The sequence below is a fragment of the Cucurbita pepo genome, chromosome 10 (assembly GCF_057944985.1).
Source record: "Cucurbita pepo subsp. pepo isolate OVF chromosome 10, ASM5794498v1, whole genome shotgun sequence".
Lineage (NCBI taxonomy): Eukaryota > Viridiplantae > Streptophyta > Magnoliopsida > Cucurbitales > Cucurbitaceae > Cucurbita > Cucurbita pepo.
The window spans coordinates 1,589,575-1,608,645 of record NC_141807.1 but is presented as its reverse complement, the minus strand read 5'-3'; the positions used below and the strand labels follow the sequence as shown (position 1 = coordinate 1,608,645).

At 36.7% G+C, this 19,071-nt stretch overlaps 5 protein-coding genes across 8 annotated transcripts; 3 read left to right on the top strand and 2 right to left on the bottom strand.

The window, feature by feature from the left end:
• Positions 1-689: 689 nt before the first annotated feature.
• Positions 690-2,765, bottom strand: LOC111804234 (GDSL esterase/lipase At5g03610-like). The gene is made up of 5 exons (XM_023688967.2): positions 2,609-2,765; positions 2,321-2,521; positions 1,965-2,239; positions 1,548-1,854; positions 690-1,001 (listed from the first exon to the last, which is right to left on the bottom strand). The coding sequence occupies exons 1-5, from the start codon at positions 2,658-2,660 to the stop codon at positions 790-792; spliced, it is 1,047 nt and encodes a 348-aa protein (XP_023544735.2). The 5' UTR covers positions 2,661-2,765; the 3' UTR covers positions 690-789.
• A 1,623-nt stretch (positions 2,766-4,388) lies between these two features.
• LOC111803181 (IQ domain-containing protein IQM3) lies at positions 4,389-7,014 on the bottom strand. 3 transcript variants are annotated; one of them, XM_087127815.1, is made up of 9 exons: positions 6,565-7,011; positions 6,369-6,483; positions 6,229-6,294; positions 6,068-6,156; positions 5,904-5,991; positions 5,673-5,822; positions 5,498-5,590; positions 4,992-5,093; positions 4,389-4,910 (listed from the first exon to the last, which is right to left on the bottom strand). In XM_087127815.1, exons 1-9 carry the CDS (start codon positions 6,897-6,899, stop codon positions 4,476-4,478), a joined length of 1,473 nt encoding a protein of 490 aa, XP_086983941.1. In that variant the 5' UTR covers positions 6,900-7,011; the 3' UTR covers positions 4,389-4,475. The 3 variants fall into 3 exon arrangements, with proteins under 3 accessions (XP_086983941.1, XP_086983940.1, XP_086983942.1); XM_087127814.1 differs by having other exon boundaries at positions 6,068-6,294; positions 6,565-7,013; XM_087127816.1 differs by lacking the exon at positions 4,992-5,093 and having other exon boundaries at positions 6,068-6,294; positions 6,565-7,014.
• A 1,463-nt stretch (positions 7,015-8,477) lies between these two features.
• Positions 8,478-9,625, top strand: LOC111803182 (large ribosomal subunit protein P2B). The gene is made up of 4 exons (XM_023687472.2): positions 8,478-8,612; positions 8,713-8,810; positions 8,953-9,176; positions 9,268-9,625. The coding sequence occupies exons 2-4, from the start codon at positions 8,723-8,725 to the stop codon at positions 9,292-9,294; spliced, it is 339 nt and encodes a 112-aa protein (XP_023543240.2). The 5' UTR covers positions 8,478-8,612; positions 8,713-8,722; the 3' UTR covers positions 9,295-9,625.
• A 935-nt stretch (positions 9,626-10,560) lies between these two features.
• Positions 10,561-14,413, top strand: LOC111803556 (serine/threonine-protein kinase KIPK2). The gene is made up of 3 exons (XM_023688023.2): positions 10,561-10,795; positions 11,354-13,219; positions 13,454-14,413. The coding sequence occupies exons 2-3, from the start codon at positions 11,481-11,483 to the stop codon at positions 14,298-14,300; spliced, it is 2,586 nt and encodes an 861-aa protein (XP_023543791.2). The 5' UTR covers positions 10,561-10,795; positions 11,354-11,480; the 3' UTR covers positions 14,301-14,413.
• A 321-nt stretch (positions 14,414-14,734) lies between these two features.
• LOC111803557 (protein BUD31 homolog 1) lies at positions 14,735-17,134 on the top strand. 2 transcript variants are annotated; one of them, XM_023688026.2, is made up of 4 exons: positions 14,735-14,968; positions 15,296-15,394; positions 15,474-15,661; positions 16,673-17,134. In XM_023688026.2, exons 2-4 carry the CDS (start codon positions 15,301-15,303, stop codon positions 16,826-16,828), a joined length of 438 nt encoding a protein of 145 aa, XP_023543794.1. In that variant the 5' UTR covers positions 14,735-14,968; positions 15,296-15,300; the 3' UTR covers positions 16,829-17,134. The 2 variants fall into 2 exon arrangements, with proteins under 2 accessions (XP_023543794.1, XP_023543793.1); XM_023688025.2 differs by having other exon boundaries at positions 14,736-14,968; positions 15,282-15,394.
• Positions 17,135-19,071: the final 1,937 nt, after the last annotated feature.

Sequence of the window (19,071 nt, the reverse complement as noted above, 5' to 3'; positions counted from 1 at the left end):
AATGATTGAAATCTCTCCCTAACAGACATGTTTTAAAATTGTTAGACTAACGACAATAGGTAATGGACTTGGACTGTTACAAATGGTATAAGAGCACGCTAACCCTTGAGGGGTGGATTGTGAGAGGGAAACGATAAGGGTGTGGAAACCTCTCCCTATCATATACATTTTAAAACTGTGAGACTAACGATGATAAGTAACGAAGCAAAGCAGACAGTATCGATGAGTTTGAACTATTACAAATGGTATCATAGCAACATTGAACTTTACACTTTGTCTCAAAAATACTTCTAAATTTTTAAATTTTCACTAATAACTTTAAATTTTAATTTTTTTTTTTTTAAAATACCTCTACCAAGTTTTTAAAAATTTCCTTAATAATTTTAATTAATTTTTTTTTAAGTACCATATTTTAAAAATACACATAAACTTTAAAAAGTAATATTAAAAAATTTAAAGATAATTAAAATATTTTATAACGTGAGTATTAAAGAAACTTTTATGAATAAACATTTTTAATAATTTTCATTCAAAATTAATTATAACAGCATTTTCTTTAAATTTAAAGATTATTATTGATATTTTTAAAAGTCGAAGACTATTTTTATTAATTTAGCCAACAAAATAATTATATAGTTGTTGTTATTAATTAACCTAAGTTATTAGCCACCACAATCTACAACAGTGAGTTCAAGAACTTTAGGCAGAAGCTTTATTAAATTGATAGAGAGAGACGGGAATTGAGTGAGGCAAAGGTAGTAGACAACATAAAATGGTGACCCACTTGGTCTACACATGTTGTTTCATAGCGGAGATCAAGAAGGTAAGCGCCGCAATCCATCCCTGTTGAGTTGGGTGCACCTCGTCCCAAAAGAAGGCTGAGTTAGGATCTTCGCATAATACATACTTCTTCTGCCCATCTTCATCCACACTCCCACAATAATACCCAGGGCTTGCTCCATAGCAACATGGCTTCAATGGGGTTTCAAATTTTATGCTTCCTGCATCCATAAAACCAGCTAAAAAAAAATTAGGGTTTCATAGCGCTAACAGATATTATTCCCTTCTAGGATTCCTAAGGTTTTAAAATGGGTCTTTGAAATAGCTTATAAGCCCGAGATATTTTTCCACACCCTTGAAGCAACGTGAATTTCTAAGCATAGAGCAAGGAAATAGTTCACTGCAGGAGTATGAACGAGAGTTTAACTTTTGTTTATCTGCTTGCTGTAGGTTTGGGCTTGGGTTGTATAAGTGTGCCAACGAGGACACTGAGTCACTAACGGGTGTAGATTGTGAAACCCCATATCGTTTGGGGAGTAGAATGAAACATTCTTATAAAGGTGTATGTACAAGTGTGCCACTTATGACGCTGAGCCCCTAAATGGGATAGATTGTGAAACCCCACGTTGGTTGGAAAGTAGAATGAAACATTCTTATAAGGGTGTAGAAATCTCTACCTAACAGACGTAAACGAATTTTAAAATCATGAGGGAAAACCTAAATAGGGCAATATTTGATGAAACATGAAGCGTTAGACTTAGGTTTACCTTGAGGGTCTCCTTTGTTTTGGATTATAGATAAAAATGCAGCATGGAGATCAAGAATGAAGAAAGGAGAATCATTTGTTTCCTTGTTCAGTTTGTCCACAGCTTGTCGCAACAAAAGGTTGTGGAAATCAACCAACAGTGCTAGACTTGAATTGCAGTGCTTGAAATCAGAACTTGATGTGATTTCAGGCACACATTGCAGCGGCCCTAATGCTGTTATACTTATTTTCTTCACTCCCAAGCTATGGATACGTTTCAGGTTCACTCCGATTTGCTTTACGACTCGTACTATGAGCGGTACAAAGCCCTACACCCAAACACCCACAAACACAAATTTAACAAACAACCACAAAAATTCTCTACATCCTTGACAATAATGCAATACATGCATACGAGATGCATGAACCTATTCTTTACCTTAATCGAGCCATTTGTGGAGAGGTAATAAGAATAGTCGTTGCCCGAAACGGAGACAAGGGCAAAGGAGGAGTTAATGTCTTGAGGCGTGAACGTAGAGTTTGCAATAAGGTGTTGTAGGAAGTCAATTTGTGTGGTCATTGTTGGCAAATCATACCCCGTTTTGAACACACCGGTGCCACCATAAGCAAAGTTGACGCCATCTTTTGCCCCTTCCACTCCCTCCTTTTCCACAACTCTATATGGGACTGGAGATTTGAGGCCTATAATTCTTGCTGCATATGTTCATTGGAGGTTACAACACAATTTACGAACAAACTTAGAGTGCGATTGCGATGTGAGGCATGATCATTTACCTACGTAATCGGTCAAAACACGACCATTCGAGAAACGTCCATCGGGATGCCCGGGAAAAGTAACCCCATATGGAATCTTTGGATAATTTGGATCAGACGGACTAGTGTTGCCCGTGTCGACGTATGAATCCCCGAACACAAAGAGCTTGCTCGTTTGAAGATGGCGATGCTGATGATGGTGATGACGAGCTAACCCTAGCCCTGAAAAACAAAAACATGCACAGCTCTTCAACTCAAATTCAAAAAGCTTTAATTATCTAGAAACACCATGACACATTGATCTCCAACCTGAGAGAAGAGAGAGAGTGAAGAATGGAAGGAAGAGCTTTGTTGACTCCATTGACAAGTTTGGTCTTGTGTTTCACTTCATGCTCAAACCACTTCAATGGCATCGTATAAATAGTGTTTCGGAGGTGCATCAACCGATTAATCGCGTCGAGCGTATAACAAATCCATAAACTTTTAATATTATGATTCACTAATAAATAAGTGGTCAACCTCACTACTTAATCAAACACAAAGTTTATAGACCAGACTTGCAATAATTTATGCTAAAGAAGTAATAGAAGATATCTAATTTAAACGTAGCAATGATATATCATTTCATCGTAGATTTCAAATCGTGTTCGATGCCCTAAGAGATGAGACTCAGAGATTTTGGAATACACACACAATTATAGATCAAGTTTCACGTGTTATGAAAGAAGAAAGATGGGATAAAGAAACAACGGGAAGCAATATTGGCATACTATACGTATTGTCTATTGTGTAAAAGGACTTGGCTTTCTTGATTTTTTCTGTCACATGATCCCAATCCACGTCCTTGTCCCAATCCATGTCCTTATCGGTGGTTCCAAATTACACCCACGACGCAATGGTTTATGTGGTTGAGATTCGTACCTCTAACTTCTACGATTGGTATCTTAGATACTTAGTTAAGTAAATTTTATGCAACGTTGTTTGTGTCGGTTGCTGGTTGCTAGTTGCTACGGTTGATGATTATTAAAAAGAAGATCATGAATTTATTAATAAGAAATAGATGAGGTCTCTCAGAGACACCAAAAGTAAATACATAAGTTTAAATCATTTTAGATGAATCAATAGCAGCATCAGACCATTAAAAGAATGCTATTAAAAAAATGCTGTCCACTTTGAGCATAAGCTCTCGTGGTTTGGTTTGGACTTCTCCAAAAATTTTATACCAATAGAGATAGTTTTTTTTTTTTTTTTTTTTCCTTATAAGTGGAGGATGATTATAATTAATTTGTGAGATATTATGTTAATTTAATGCAATATACTGATATCATTTTGGAAAATCCATTGAATATGATTTGGTAAATTAATGGATTGGTTGACAAATCGATATTGAAAGAGCGAAGTGATTGATGCGAACACGGAGGGGCACGGCGTCGATGGTGGAGAGGGCGAGGTTGTACGCCCTGGCCGAAGGGACGGCCCGCGTCGGCGTGCCTTTAGCGCGAATAGCTGTCGACAAAATGGATATGCTTGCCAACTTTGGGGTTGATTTCTGTCTCCATAGGCTCGCCAGCGATGGATTTGTTCAGGGACGGCCAAGCAATTGGGGCCTTTTAATGCCATGAAGAAGGGGATTTTGACGGCCCTGAATTGTCCACCGTCGAGAATGTGCACACATTTTCTGCATTAGGGATAGACATCTTGGCTGCTGCTTATACAAAATTGGCAAGCTAGGTGGAGCATATAGGTGGAGCATATATTAGACATGTACATAAATGATATCAGAACTAGACACTGTGTAGTGTGCCAGCAAGGACATTGAACTTTTTTAATTGAGGGTAGACACTGAGTATTGTGCCAGCAAAGACGCTAAGCCCGAAAGAGAGGTAGACATGGGACAGTGTGCCAACGAAGACTCTAAATCCTGAAAGGGATGGACACTAAGCAGTGTGCCAGCCAGGACACTAAGCCTCAAACGGGTGGACACCAGACGATGTGCCAACAAGAACGCTGGGCTCCAAAAGCAAGTGGATTGTGAGATCGAAAAGTGTTGGACAGCAACAACAACCAAACTAGATAGTAGATGTAAATCTCGACAGCAAAAGTGTTGGAGAGGCATTACAATGTCCATAGGATTCAATATCAAACATCAAAGCATAGAAAGCTGGGGAATATTAGTTTAGTTTCCAGAGGAATTATCCTGACATCCATTGCAGAGTTCAGAACAGAAATTTACAGCAGGTGATTCAAAGTTTGGACCTTGTGCAGAGCCAACAGTTGGAGATAGATTAACAAACTCCAAGGCTTGTACTCTAAGTTCCACAGGATAGTCAGCTACACAGCCGATTCTCGGACCAGCTCCCGTTGTCCACTTCAGTGACAGCTGATGCCCCAATTGATATGATTTTGCTGTTTTCTTGGAGTTTATCCTCTCCAATATGGCACTCCTTGGGAGCTCGGCCCTCGGGCTCGGCAGACCCCCGGATAACGTCCTTCGGTATTCTGTTTTGGTTTCAGCTTTGGAAACTTCAGCTAATCGGCTTGATGATATGAAACTCTCATCGCTTCCACCTTCATGGCCATAGCTTTCAGAATCATCGCTGGCCTTGTAGACCTTAAGACACAACAGAGAGGTGAAATGTTGATCAGATTTATAATCCCAACAATTTTGGAGTTCTCAGGAGTAACAAAATACCTTAACTTCATCGAGATTTACTCCATTCTCATGAAGAAAGGATAAAAAGCTGACAAGACTAGCCTCAGTTGGCCGATAATGTCCACTGTAAGCTGATATAGTCTAAACAACAACAAACCCATTAATATCATCACATTTTTAAGTCTACTTTTAGCAGATATTGTTCGCTTTAATTCATAATGCATCGCTTTATAATGAATGCTTTGTTCCCCTCCCCAATCAACGTGGGAGGGCCAACGTTCTCGCTGGCACACCTTCCGGTGTCTAGCTTTGATACCATTTGTAACAGCTCAAGTCCACTACTAGCATATATTGTCCGCTTTGGCTCGTTACGTATCGCTGTCAGCCTCACAGTTTTAAAATGTGTCTACTATAGAGAGGGTTTCCACATCTTTATAAAGAATGTTTCCTTCCCCTTTCGTGCGATCTCACACTTTTGTGCCTTAAAAGCTGACATTAGAGTGAATGACTTATGTCACTTCAACTAGAACACTACAAGCAACTACCTTAAGAACTCCGTCCTCAGTTTCCAGCCTTCCAGCAGCTAATGTTGCACCCCCAGCCAAGAAGCTAGAGTGATGGAACATTCCCTTTTTCTTCTGTAACACATTCATATACTATTAATTATCCCATTGCTAGAAAAAAACAGAACATGAAGACAATATTCAAAGAAATTCTCACTTCACCAGCATAAAGTTTCTTGGCAGTGCACATGACAAATATCCACTTCGCTCCAGGTGATGATTCTTTGTTTGTGTCCAAGAGTTTCCCAGATTGTTTGTGGATAATCTTGCCTTGCAGTATTATGTATTCATAATCTTCCCTCTCTTGCTGAAAACAACCTTGAATTATCAATCTGTTACTCAATCATTGCTCAAATTGTATGAAATTATGATAAATGAAACCACCTACCGGTCCAAGATACACAATACATTGCTGCCTGAGTTTCGATCTCGGGCACTCGTTTAGTTCTAAATCCTTTCCATCTCCTACATCTAGCCTGTACAGTGAAATGTATGAAAACCTCTCCCTAATAAACACGTTCTAGAAATATCAAGGGAGAAATTATTTCTGACCAATAGAAAAAGGGCTGACCAGCATCGCCTTGACACCATTGTTCGTAGTAGAGATGCAAGTTATGGCCATAGCGATGGCGTGGATCAATCTGCAAAGCCCAAAATTGCTTAGCAAAAGGGAGAGGAAAAGAAGGGAATTGAATAATGGAGATGTAAATTACGGCTTCGATCCAATGCTGAAAGGCTAACTTATGTGCTTTTCCATCTTTGGACAATCCCTTACCCACCTTCAAACAAAACAAAACATGTTCAGCAAAATTTGAGCCGAAGCATCTAACATGGGTTCCTGTTAGATTCATACCTTGGAAGCATTTAACATGATTCGGGTCCATCGGGAAGCTGCAGTTTCAGGTTTAGAGAAATTGAAGAAAGAAATTGTACTGTGATTCAGTCTCGCATAGTCTAAGGCTCTCCACCTTCAACATCACAAAATAAACACCATTTTCCACCATCAAAACAACAAAACTCAAATACCCAGAACCCAAAATGTGTGTTACCAGAGTTCTTCTGCCACAACGGCGGAATCAGCCAATCTCCGGCGAGTACGATAGCTCCTGTAAACCTTCTGCAGTTTCAAGGCAGCCGTCGGCTCCGTCAGTACGGCGAAGGGAGGAAAGGAGTCATCGGCGTTTGATGTGGAGGGAAATGCAATTCGAAGGGAGGTGGAATCATTGCCGGAGATGGAACCGGCGGGGGTCGGGGAATGGGACATTTCCGTCTGGTGTGAGGAAAATGGGAGGCCCATGCGGTTTAAGGAGTAGGAAAATGGAGGAGCGGTGGTGGTTGAGACACGGTCAAAGGCGGTGGAGAAGCTCTGAGTTTGAACCTCCATTGAAAGAGTGTATGAAAGCTGGAGGAGCTGCAATGGAAGAATGAAAGCCTGGATTTTAAGGCAAGGCTATTTACAGAGGGTGTTCCACTCTTTGCTTTGCATTTATTTCTATGGCCCAATACTCTACCTGGTTTCTTCATTATTTACTCTAAAACTATTCTAAGACGACACAACCCATGAAATAGTAAGAAATTTAGAATGAATATGCGGTCATGGACAACACGTCCTAGACAGACATCCAACATACGGCCATAGCCAACACGCCTTGACTAGGCAAGACCGTGACACAAAACATATAAATAAGTGATATCAAAGTGTTCCACTTTTAAGTGCACAAAGTATGTTTTAGTACAGTAAATGATATTGAATCAGTTTTAACTACACTCAAATCATTTTAAATTTTATATCTAAAAGATTTTCGTGACATCAAATGAATGATTCGAGGGGCAGTTTTTAGTGAGTCCCTCACTTGGCTGTCCCAAATATGGGCTGTTTTATTTGTATACCACACCCCTTGCCTCTTCACCAACCCACACAAATAAATATACTCCACATTATCTTCATTTCTCACATTTTTTTCCCCTTTTTTTCTCTTCACGTCGGCTTCTTTTTTTTATTTAGAGTAAATATTAATTTAAATTTTTAATTTTAAAATTTTCATTTATGAAAGTTTTAAAATTTAAATCAATAAAATAATAATATATGTTATTCGAGGATATTGTTACACAAAATAATAATAAATTTTAATTTTATCGATTGTTGAATTGTTTTATATTATAATTTACACACGTGTATATATACACGAATCTCAACAAATATTTTATTGAACATTATTTTGTAAATAAGTTTAGCTCAATTTTAATTTTAATAAAAATAACCCTAAATAGATAAAGTATTTTTATTAATTGATTCATTTAATTCATTAAAATATTATATTGTAATAAGAAGAATGTTTAAAAATCCAATATAAAAAACATTGTATATAAATGGTATTTGGATAATTAATATAATTTGCGACCCATCCAATCAAATTCCACCATATCATATGGAATTGTTGAATACTTGCATGTAGTGTTATAATATTTGCACACATAAATCAAATTCGTGTCCCCTCTCAATTATTTACGAGAAAAGCCATCAAAATTCAATTTAATCAATTTAAACTATATTTATTACCAAATATATAAGTTACTATTTATTTAATCTCAAAATATATCGTTAGAATTATTTATACATCTATTTTTTATATTAGAAATGTCCTTAAATAAAAAATTAAAATTTTAAAGTTTAAAAATAAAAAAAAATATATTTTTTTAAATTTAAATAGTCGAAATATGATGTTTTTGAAATATATTGGAAAATTTAGAGAGTAGAACTTGGAAAGTTAAAATATTTTAAGGTAATTCTTTTTTCCCCTAAATTTGAATTTAATATATAAGGAAATTCTAAACGCAATATATGGACTAATAAATTAACCTAATTTTAAAATTTATTAAAAAATATATGGACTAATAATAAATGACCAAAATGGAATAAAATTCTAAGTTTGATAAATTTGGAAAATATTTCAAATTAATGGAGAAATCAAAATTATGGAACAGCGGGAATAAGGAAAATTTCTCCAAATTTCCCCTTTAAATTCTTTCATATAGCTTAGTTTGTTTCTCCAATTCCACCATTCATCTTGTGCGATTGTGTTCTCCTCCGTCTTCGGTATGTTCTTCGTCTTCTACACCCATTCTGTTCTTGTTTTAGTTACAGTTGGCAGAGTGTTTTAACACGGTTTGATTCGAGCTTCCTTTTCTTTTTATAGATTTTCAGAGATGAAGATAGTTGCAGCGTATTTGTCGGCTGTTTTGGGCGGAAACACTCACCCTTCCGTTGAGGATATCAACGCCATTCTCGGCTCTGGTATGATATTTAGGGTTTTGTTTTGATTCGATTACGTACTCATTAGAGTAGATTAATTGGATTTCGCGTTTAGTCTGGTTGATTACGGTAAATGCAGTTCATAAATTGAAAATTTGAACTGTTAATCGGCGTACATTCGCAGTTGGAATAGAGGTTGAAGATGAAAGAATAGAGTTGCTTCTTTCCCAAGTTAAGGGCAGAGATTTAGCAGAGGTCATAGCCAGTGGAAGGGAGAAGATGGCATCAATCTCTTCTGTTGGTTCTGCTATTCCTGTAGCTGACGGCGGCGGTGGTGCTGCTTCTGCTGCTGTGGCTGCCGAGCCTGTGAAAGAGGACAAGAAAGAAGATGAAGAAGAGTCGGAGGATGTAAGTATCACAAATTCATTCAGAATCCTAATTAAACTTGTTTTATTCTTCTAACCAATATCCTTATTTGTTTCTTGCTTGTATGATACAGGAGATGTGCTTCAGTCTCTTTGATTAACCAGATTTTGCAACCCTCCCTTACACAGTACTCGGATTCATTCAAACTGCTATCTAGAGACCTGGATTTTTGGTTACTTAATTATGATATAGGATGAACTATTATGACCAGTTATAGTTATAGACCCATTTAGTTTTATGTGAATTTATCAATTCCTGGCTAGTTTATGTCTCTTGTATGGCATGTTCTTCAGCATTTCTATAAAATATTTCCAAGTTTTGAAGTGTTTTGTCAGTTTTCTTTCACCCCTAGCTCAAGAACATCTCTCTGATTGGATAGCCCATAACTTGTAAGAAACTTGCTTTAATTTATCTATGCTTAAATTTATGTATGATTGGATATCTCTTAGCTCAAAAAGTTCTTGACTGATGGTTGAATCCAAGCAACTTTGCAAAGAGGTGTGGGACGCTCATAAGGAGCCACCTGACAGTAGGGAATATCCACAGAGCATTGATGCCAAACCAAATGGGTATTGAACGGAGTCATAAAGGGAGGCGGGCAGTGGGAAGGCGGCACCAAAGCAGAGACACTGAAAAGAGGGAGACATCCCATCTCTCTGTTTGAAACTTTTTTGTTGGGGAAGCTGACAAGTTCACAACCATCTCTTTCATGGTGGTCATAGCATCTGAAAGCGATGGCTTCTTGTGCCTCATTATTCTTCTATCTCTTTCTGTATTATTGGGTTTTCGTTTCACATAACATATTTATAACTATCTTATAATAATTAATTCACTCACCTACCTAAATCAACCGTAAAAACTAAAATCCCTTCTCGTATTTGTATCCCAACTAAATTGGTTCATGATTCAAATATCTTTCGAGTTTCTCATGCTTATAAGGGATGTGTCCTTGATGGCACACTATCTGATATCTAGCTTTGATACCATGTGTAAAATGAATTTAATGAATATAAAATTCAAAAAAATAAAAGTAATATGGAGAAATTAAAAAAAAAAATAGAGAGAAATAGAAAAATAGGAGGCAGCCAAAAGTGGTCAGAAGAAGAAAATGTGAATTGTCTCCTCCTTGTCATCTTACTTCTAATTTTATCATTTTTCAAATTGGATCCTATGCTTCATGCCCTTATTCAATATATGTCCATATATTTATATATCTCACAATAATTAAAAAAAAAAAATGAAAATTTGAGATTTTAATTGTAAATTATTATTTTAAAGTATTTTTAAAAAGATATTATTATTATTAATTTATTATATTTGTGTGTTGCATTAAACCCAGTGGGCAGTGCTCATAAGGTGCCAAAGCGGGGCCTTATCTCTCCTAAGTACTCAGAGGCAGTCTCAGAATTCTGAACAGAAAGATACTATTTTACTCTCTCTTTCTCTCTCTAGACCTCCGTTTCTCCCTTCTTCTCTCCGCCCACCGCTCCGGACCCCAAACTAGGTTTTCCCAAGTGTTTATGCGTTCGTCTCCTTTGCATTCTTCACAATCCTATCACTGGGCTCCATTGCGTGCGCCCTTTCAATTCACTTCGCCGCAGGTAAATGCCGTCTCTGATCTCACTCTTCCTCCTTTTTTTTTTCTCTTTTGATTTTGATTCCTTGTGGAGTTCTTTCTGGATTTTGCTATTCCAGCTATGTTTTTGAGCTCTCGCTCTTGGATGCTGAGGTTTCTGTTTCTTTTTCGCTGTTTTTGTCAAATCCCATTTTCCTGCTGTCCTTTTGTTGTTATGTTAATTCTGTTCGTTTTCATCACTCTACAATGTCATTTAACGTATTGCTGTAGAGTCTAAGAGGGGATTTTGGTGGTTTGAAGTTGGAGTGGTGGGTTTGTGGTTTATTCGATCCATCCGTTTTTGAAAGCGATTAATATTTTCGTCTTCTGTTGCTGGATTCATTGATGTTTCTAAATCTTGAGCTGTTTTATGAATGCGTCTTCGACCATTTCTTGGACGATGCAAGTGACTATTGGGGCAAATGGTATAATGGAAATAATGGATGCTAATCATTACCCAGTCTGCAGTTAATTGTACTTCCGTTATTTCTTATCTCTTCATGTCTCCTCTTAATTCGTATCTTGATGTTTTTGTGATGATTAGATGGCCTGAATGTCGCAGCTTATGGCGAGTGGAAGAGCGGATAATCAATGTTCTAGTGATGCAAAGAACAGGTCAAGAGTGTGAGACTCATTATCTAAGGGCTTTCGTATAGCGAGTGGAGTTAGTAATGGGAACTGGTACTTGTGAAATTGTTGAAGCAAGGGAAGAAATCAAACCTGTTCAAAGTAAGGTAGGATCTCATCATTCAGATTTCTTATCAAATAAAGATCGGAAACTTTCTGCATTGAAAATTGGATTCAAAGGATCTCTAGAGGATGATATCAATCAGATTTTTGAGTCAATTAGTATTAAAAATGCATCCAAGAGCTTAGGTCATTCGAAAGTAGAGGTAAATGCACTGAGAAAAAGTACACTAAAGAAGCTGATCACTGTTGGCATACCTCGCTCACCAGGTATTGGTACTTCCGATTCTGGTAGTCTGAAGCAAGCACTTAGGGAACTATGTGTTTCGAAAGCGTCTGAAATGGCTGCTATGAAGAGAGCATCAAAATTGTCTAGCTCTTCAAGAATCTCCGAAGCTGGGCGGATCAAGACATTGTACAATTCAGTTATGGTTGAAGCTACTGAGTCAGGCTCTTCTTCAAGCGTGGTTGAAATATCTCTGGTTCCAGAGGAAAAGAAATTGAACTTCGAGAAGAGACTTGAGCATGTCCAGGCATCTGCTGTTAAATCTCTGGTTGAAAGTGCTCGTCCCTTTCAGTTGCCTGTTGCCAAAACAAAAAATTATAGCGAGGTTGTTACTGTGGAACAAAATGTCAATACCACATCGTCAAGGAAAGTTGGATCTCAAACATTAAGGGCAGAGCTGGACAAGGAAGAGGAGTCCGTTACCCCACCATCGTTATCTTCCTGCACTATTGGCAAGGTTTTAGAGAAGGAGAAGAAAATTCTTGCTGGAAGCAGGGTAGCAGATAAAGCGGCATCGTCCAAGGCAGGACGAAAAGGTAGGATGCAAACTGCATCTTCGTCTAAGTTGGGTAGTGGCAATAAGGTTACCAAGTTATCTAGAAGTGCCTCCCGTTCGGTTAAACCCGTTATTAGGAACAAGGGGCTGGCTAAGAAGAAAGTCAAACAGGATTTGAGTTCTCCAACATGTAGTTCAAGCACATACAATGCAGTCAATGATGATACGGATCCTAGTAATAGGAAGTTGATATGTGAGCGATGCCACTGTGCACTGAATGGTGCAGCTAAAGACTCAATGAAGGCCTCTGCATCCCAGTTTAGTGGTCTTGGCAGTGGTGTAAGCATGACGAATTCGAAATCAGGCGTTAGCAAATCAGGCATCTACGGGGATGGCAAGGCTTCTGATGTTAGAGTAAAAAGAAATACAAGGGCACGCGATAAGGGCGAATTTTCTCAAAGCTCAAAAAGTAGTCAAGGTGATTACAGTAGCAGTACGACGAGTATTATAAGCGATGACAGCAATGGGCGTGGATCCAGTAATGGTAACAGACCTCATATGTCGAAAGATGTTAGGTGGGAAGCCATACGCCACGCACAATTGGAGCATGGGGTCCTCAGCTTGCGGCATTTCAATCTTTTAAAGAAGCTTGGTTGTGGGGACATCGGAACCGTGTATCTTGCTGAGCTAACTGGCACTAGTTGCTTATTTGCCATCAAGGTCATGGACAATGAGTTTCTAGCAAGACGGAAGAAAATGCCGAGAGCGCAAACTGAGAGAGAAATACTTAGAATGCTAGATCATCCTTTCCTTCCAACACTTTATGTTCAATTTACTTCAGATAATTTATCATGTCTGGTCATGGAGTATTGTCCTGGAGGAGATCTTCATGTTCTTAGGCAGAAGCAGCTTAGCAGAGTTTTTCCTGAACCCGCAGCAAGGTAAGGTTATATGATATTTGATTTCACCTTCTGCACCTTGTTTGCTGACATTAAATAGGCTCAAAAATCACACGAAAAATATACAAATTTGAGGCAAATGCTGCTCGTGTATACTTATTCTGTACTTGTATGCGTATTACTATAATTTTCGTCGCAAATCTGGAATGTATATTCGTTGCATTGACGATCGGTCACAGAATTTGGCTAAAACCGCTCGTCTATACCATTTTGCAGATTTTATGTTGCTGAGGTCCTCCTTGCTTTGGAGTACTTGCACATGCTTGGCGTTATTTATCGAGATTTAAAACCCGAGAACATTCTTGTCAGGGAAGATGGTCACATAATGCTTACCGACTTTGACCTGTCGCTTAGGTGCACGGTCAGTCCAACGCTCCTGAAGTCATCATCCTTCAATGCAGACTTGGTGAAAACCTCAGTTCCAGGTAGAGATTCTAGTTGTGTTGAGCCATTTTGCATTGGACCATCATGTCAAGTCCCATGCTTCAGCCCCAGGTTCTTACCTGCTACAGCCAAAGCAAGGAAGTCAAAACCTGACCTCACAACACAGTTCAGGTCATTGCCCCAGCTCATTGCCGAACCGACCGATGCACGATCAAATTCCTTCGTTGGCACTCACGAATATTTGGCTCCCGAGATCATTAAAGGAGAGGGTCATGGAGCTGCAGTCGATTGGTGGACGTTTGGTGTTTTTCTATATGAGCTTCTATATGGTAGAACCCCATTCAAGGGTTCAAACAATGAAGAAACATTAACCAATGTAATCATTCAGAGCCTCAGTTTTCCCGACAGCCCGATCGTTAGTTTCCAAGCAAGAGATCTTATCCGAGGACTGTTGATAAAAGAACCCGAAAATCGATTCGGGACAGAGAAAGGGGCTGCAGAAATCAAACAGCACCCATTCTTCGAGGGTCTAAACTGGGCATTGATCCGTTGTGCAATCCCTCCAGAACTTCCTGACTTATGTGATATGGACATTACAAGCATGATTGCTCAACAAAACAAGTTCAGGTATTTGGAAAGCAAGTCCACTGGAGAACACCTCGAGTTCGAACTGTTTTAGAACTCGCCGACCTTGCTGTAATTAATATTGTAGCGTATGATGTAAATTTGGTCGAGAATATTTGTATCAATGCTTACCATTTTCATGGCTTCATCATAGGTCTCTGAGTTCAATATTATGTATCAACATATCCTTTTGGTAGCCTCTGAATACAGGAAATCTTATGCCAACTTAGGGTGAGATATATATATATATATATTAAGCTTCATGGATGGATCGAACTCAGAATGTGGAGGGTCAATTTGCTTCACTATAAATTGTTCATTAGCTCAGCTTAATTTACAAAATTATTTAAATTATTTCATTTTTGTGCTATTATTATATTCAAGTTATTGTAATTTGCTAGCAATTCGACTCATAAAAAATTTAGAATTAATTTTTTTTCAAATAAAAAAAATATATTGTGAGTTATTCGGAATAAAAATAAAAATATCTCTAGTTCAGTTGAACCACCGCCTCCATCGTTCTCGAACCTTCCTCTCATAATCTCATCAACTTTGCCCTAGCTTTGCTTCGATTTCAAAAATTTCTTTTCTTTCCCTCGATTTAAACGTTTTCTCCTTTGATCTGCGCGCCGATCCGCTCTCTGTCCATTTGATCTTTCTCAAATTCTTCCGGATCCTGCCTTACCGAGTCTTCGATCACCCACATACGAGGAAATTTTCCAGGTAACTCCCTTTCATCTTCTGTTTGGTTCAGCCCCTTTGCCTTGGGGTTTGAGTTTTTGGCTTTTTGGGGATTTTGTTCGATAATGTGGATGAACTATATAGAAACAGAATTAAAACGAAAAAGGAGTTTGAGTTAAGTATAAGCTGGGCATTATACTATCCTGTAACAATATGGGAGTCCGATTAAAAGTTCTATTGCGGTTTCAATCTTAGTACATTTGATATATCTGTAACTCAACTAGCTTCTGTGCATGTCTTGTTGGTTTAACGAGTTCCATTTGGAAGGATTTTAAACTTGATTGTCGTGTTTTAGTTCCAAATTTGCGGAAAAAATGCCCAAGATTAAGACGAACCGTGTCAAGTATCCTGAGGGATGGGAGCTAATTGAACCAACTCTCCGAGAATTGCAAGCTAAGATGAGAGAAGGTCTGTCTTCAATTTGTTACCAACTCTCCTCACTGGGGTTTATGACTCTGATGTTGGCTTACTCTTTTGATGATTGCAGCCGAGAATGACACACATGATGGTAAGAGAAAATGTGAGACGCTGTGGCCTATATTCAAAATAGCACATCAGAAAAGCCGCTATGTCTTTGACCTCTATCATCGAAGGAAGGAAATATCTAAGGAATTATTTGAATTCTGTTTGGATCAAGGCTATGCAGATCGTAACTTAATTGCAAAATGGAAGAAGGTTTGTTTTTGCCTCTCCTATGTTATCTGGTTCCATGTAGTTGTTGTTCTGTGACCCTTTCAATGTGAAGATTCAAATGTGCCTCCATGTATTTTCTGCTTATTCTTTCTTGGTCTTTGACCTCCAAACAATCTATTCTTGTGTCGAACCTCCTCTGCACGACGAAATCGTTTCATCCATATCATTAATTTTTCATAGATCGGTGAATTTTTAAGCTTGGCATGATATGCATTTTGCTCGTTTGCTTAATAGTTTTGGCTTACATAGGTTAGGGGTGAAATTGGTTGGTTTCTTTATTAAAAAGATGTCACATATAGGGATTAGCACAGAATATTTTGCAAGTTAAGTGGCTATAGAAAAGTGAGTTTGAAGTAACCAAATAACTCTTAAGCCTAAGTTCTGGGAAGAAGTGTTGCAAGTTAGATAAGTCCTTTTAAAAGTGTAACATCTCAAGTCCACCTCTTTGGGCTTTTCCTTTCGACTTTTCCCTCAAGATGTTTAAAACGCGTCTGCTAGGGAGAGGTTTCTACATCCTTATAAAAAATGTTTCGTTCTCCTCTCCAACGGAGTATAAGAAAAAATAATATAGTGAAGTATGAGATAGCTGAAAAGTGTAAGAAATGGGGGTTCTCTCTCTCTCTCTCTTTTTAATTTTTTTTTTTATATTTTGTATGAAATAGGCATCCTAGCCAATGCCACGACCTTATTTGAACAGGATTTGATCTATAGGTTGTACGAGTTCTAAAGAATAGGCATCCTAGGCAGAAATTTGAAAAACCTGGCCCTTTCTTCATTAGTTGAGACAAATAGAGGCAAGTACACATTACAGATAAAAGTAAGGCACACAGCAATGCACCTAGGTGCCCTTTGAAACAGAAGGGTTGGGATGAAATCCTATGATTTTGAATGGACTAATATCAGTTGTCTCAAATGTTGTAGCTTGTAAGCTTGCACTCATTCTATTCCTGGAAGTGTTCAGTCATGTCTTACTTAACTTCTTCTGTTGTGCAGCCTGGTTATGAACGTTTGTGCTGTCTAAGATGCATACAACCACGAGATCACAACTTTGCGACAACATGCGTGTGCCGGGTTCCCAAGCACCTGAGGGAGGAGAAGGTCATTGAGTGTGTGCATTGTGGTTGCAGGGGCTGCGCTAGTGGAGATTGATATCTTCTCTTAGTTTGTGTCTCTGTGACGATATCAACCTCCACCCAATGTTCATACCCTTGAGTTGTACTTCGGTAAGAACTCTAATTGTAACATTTGCACTTTGTGGAACTCCTTTCAACAATCCTCAAGAACTAGTATCCAACTAAATACGGTTTTATTTCTCAGCCTGACCTTGTGAACCGACAAGAAATTCCCTTCGTCTTCTTCGGTTTGTGGGTCAGGTTGAGCTAGACCCATGAGCTCGACAATATTCACTCCATAACACTTATGTTTTTAGAAACATAAAATGTTTATTTGTTTGCATGGATGAGTACAATGCGACCAAGTAGTAGTCTATTATATACTTAAAATGCATTCTCTTAGAGAGCACGAACATGCTACCATTCATTTATATATTATTGTACACATTTGTCTAGATTGAATATTTAAATTTATTAATTAAAGTAATTAAGATATTTGTCTAAGATTAAAGATTTAAATTTAGGTAGAGATCATTAATCGATTAAGGGTATGGTTGTAATTTGATTGAAATGGTATTTTCTTCTCTGTCATTTAAATAAGTATTATATTCAAATTGGCGGTATTTAAATAAAATACTACATCACACATTTGTCATTTCTAAGTAATGTTAAATTGATTTTAAAATTATTACAAATAAAAAATATATATTTTTTAAAATAATACAAAAATTCAATACTGTTACAGTCTGTGGTTCTGATAATTCAAAAATAAATAAATAAATAGCCCTGATCACACGTTAATCTATTTTGATTTCTTAATGATATTATATTGCTGTGATCATAGAATTTGCCAAATTAATAATTATTTAATAAGTCAAAGTTTGAAATGTTCGACAATCACCATATTTTAATATGCCTTAAAGAATCTTTAGTTCCAATGTTTGACCTGGTTACACCCTTTAAAATACTCCACATTTTTTAAAAATTTTATTTAATTTATCGTAATTATTGTTTTTATTTTAAAAAAAAATTAATATATTACTACCTAAAAGTTGAGTTTAGGCTATCAAATTAAATTATCCGTTATATTAAAATATCTTTTATAAAATTAAATTCTCAAAAGGGTTAATTTTCTAAAAATAGAATTAATTGCTTGATGCTCGTAATGAAATAAATTATCGGTTATACTAAGATATCTTTTATAAAATTAAATTTTCAAAAGTGTTAATTTACCAAAAATATAATTAATTGATTGAGCTCATAATGTGGAAGAGCTAGCTTATGGCTTGGTCTATGTAAAACTTTTACAGTTTAATTGATTTGTCCCCTTCTAGAAGGTGTTATAATAATATTTTTTTGGACGATAATTTTAATTTAAATATAAATAAATAATAATATAATCAAAGATTGCTTCCCAATATTTGAATAGGTTGGCTTATATTCTAGATCTTTTTTTTTAATTCTAAAAAGTCAGACTAAAAATTATAGGATGCTACTCTCTTTTTTATTTATTATTATTAAAAATTCAATTTTTTTCATTTTTCTGGCGGAGGTGAGTCTAAAATTTCGAGTCTATAATCTCTTGATTAAAATATATATATATATATTAACTGGTCGAGATACATTGAGGTAATAAAACCTCTTATAATTACTAATTAAAATAGGAAGACATGAATTATTCAAAGAAAAAAAAAATATTATAATGATTAAAAAATAAATAATCCAACTAAGGGACCAAATTGGTGAATAAATTATTATTATTATTATTACCAATGATTGACTAAACTATACTAATCATAATTAACTAACTTTTTCTACTAGGATTATTTGTCTAAAATAGAGCCGTTTAACAATTGAGGAAGATTAAATAGTACGTGGGTTTATTCAACCCATTCATCAAATCAATAATGTGATTCACAATGCCAATAATTTAATCAATATAATATCTGAATCCAATAAAGTTGCCTACCCAATTAGTCATATTCATACGCCACATTCTTTTTAAACACACATATTCATATATTCTTAATTTCACCAAAAAAAAAAAAAAACAAACATGAATATTAGAATTATAGTCTCAAAACATTAAAATAAAGCATAGACTAAAATAAAATGATGTGAATTCAATGATGAAAATATAATTACTATTTAAATTTATGTATCTAGAAGTTGAAGAATTTATTAATTTAATTTATGAATCGAATAATAAATAAAATAATTAATCGGCATGACCGTCCGCCCTGTTTTCTCTGTCTCTCTGTGTGTATATATATATTATAT

Coding starts and splice junctions, on each gene's coding strand:
- LOC111804234 (XM_023688967.2), bottom strand. CDS start 2,660: ATGGAGTCAACAAAGCTCTTCCTTCCATTCTTCACTCTCTCTCTTCTC. Junction 2,522..2,608: donor CACTCTCTCTCTTCTCTCAG/GTTGGAGATCAA, acceptor TTTGTTTTTCAG/GGCTAGGGTTAGCTCGTCAT. Junction 2,240..2,320: donor TGTTTTGACCGATTACGTAG/GTAAATGATCAT, acceptor GAACATATGCAG/CAAGAATTATAGGCCTCAAA.
- LOC111803181 (XM_087127814.1), bottom strand. CDS start 6,899: ATGGAGGTTCAAACTCAGAGCTTCTCCACCGCCTTTGACCGTGTCTCA. Junction 6,295..6,368: donor TCATGTTAAATGCTTCCAAG/GTATGAATCTAA, acceptor TTTTGTTTGAAG/GTGGGTAAGGGATTGTCCAA. Junction 5,823..5,903: donor GTATTGTGTATCTTGGACCG/GTAGGTGGTTTC, acceptor GGTTGTTTTCAG/CAAGAGAGGGAAGATTATGA.
- LOC111803182 (XM_023687472.2), top strand. CDS start 8,723: ATGAAGATAGTTGCAGCGTATTTGTCGGCTGTTTTGGGCGGAAACACT. Junction 8,811..8,952: donor CAACGCCATTCTCGGCTCTG/GTATGATATTTA, acceptor GTACATTCGCAG/TTGGAATAGAGGTTGAAGAT. Junction 9,177..9,267: donor ATGAAGAAGAGTCGGAGGAT/GTAAGTATCACA, acceptor TGTATGATACAG/GAGATGTGCTTCAGTCTCTT.
- LOC111803556 (XM_023688023.2), top strand. CDS start 11,481: ATGGGAACTGGTACTTGTGAAATTGTTGAAGCAAGGGAAGAAATCAAA. Junction 13,220..13,453: donor TTTCCTGAACCCGCAGCAAG/GTAAGGTTATAT, acceptor ACCATTTTGCAG/ATTTTATGTTGCTGAGGTCC.
- LOC111803557 (XM_023688026.2), top strand. CDS start 15,301: ATGCCCAAGATTAAGACGAACCGTGTCAAGTATCCTGAGGGATGGGAG. Junction 15,395..15,473: donor GCAAGCTAAGATGAGAGAAG/GTCTGTCTTCAA, acceptor TGATGATTGCAG/CCGAGAATGACACACATGAT. Junction 15,662..16,672: donor TAATTGCAAAATGGAAGAAG/GTTTGTTTTTGC, acceptor TCTGTTGTGCAG/CCTGGTTATGAACGTTTGTG.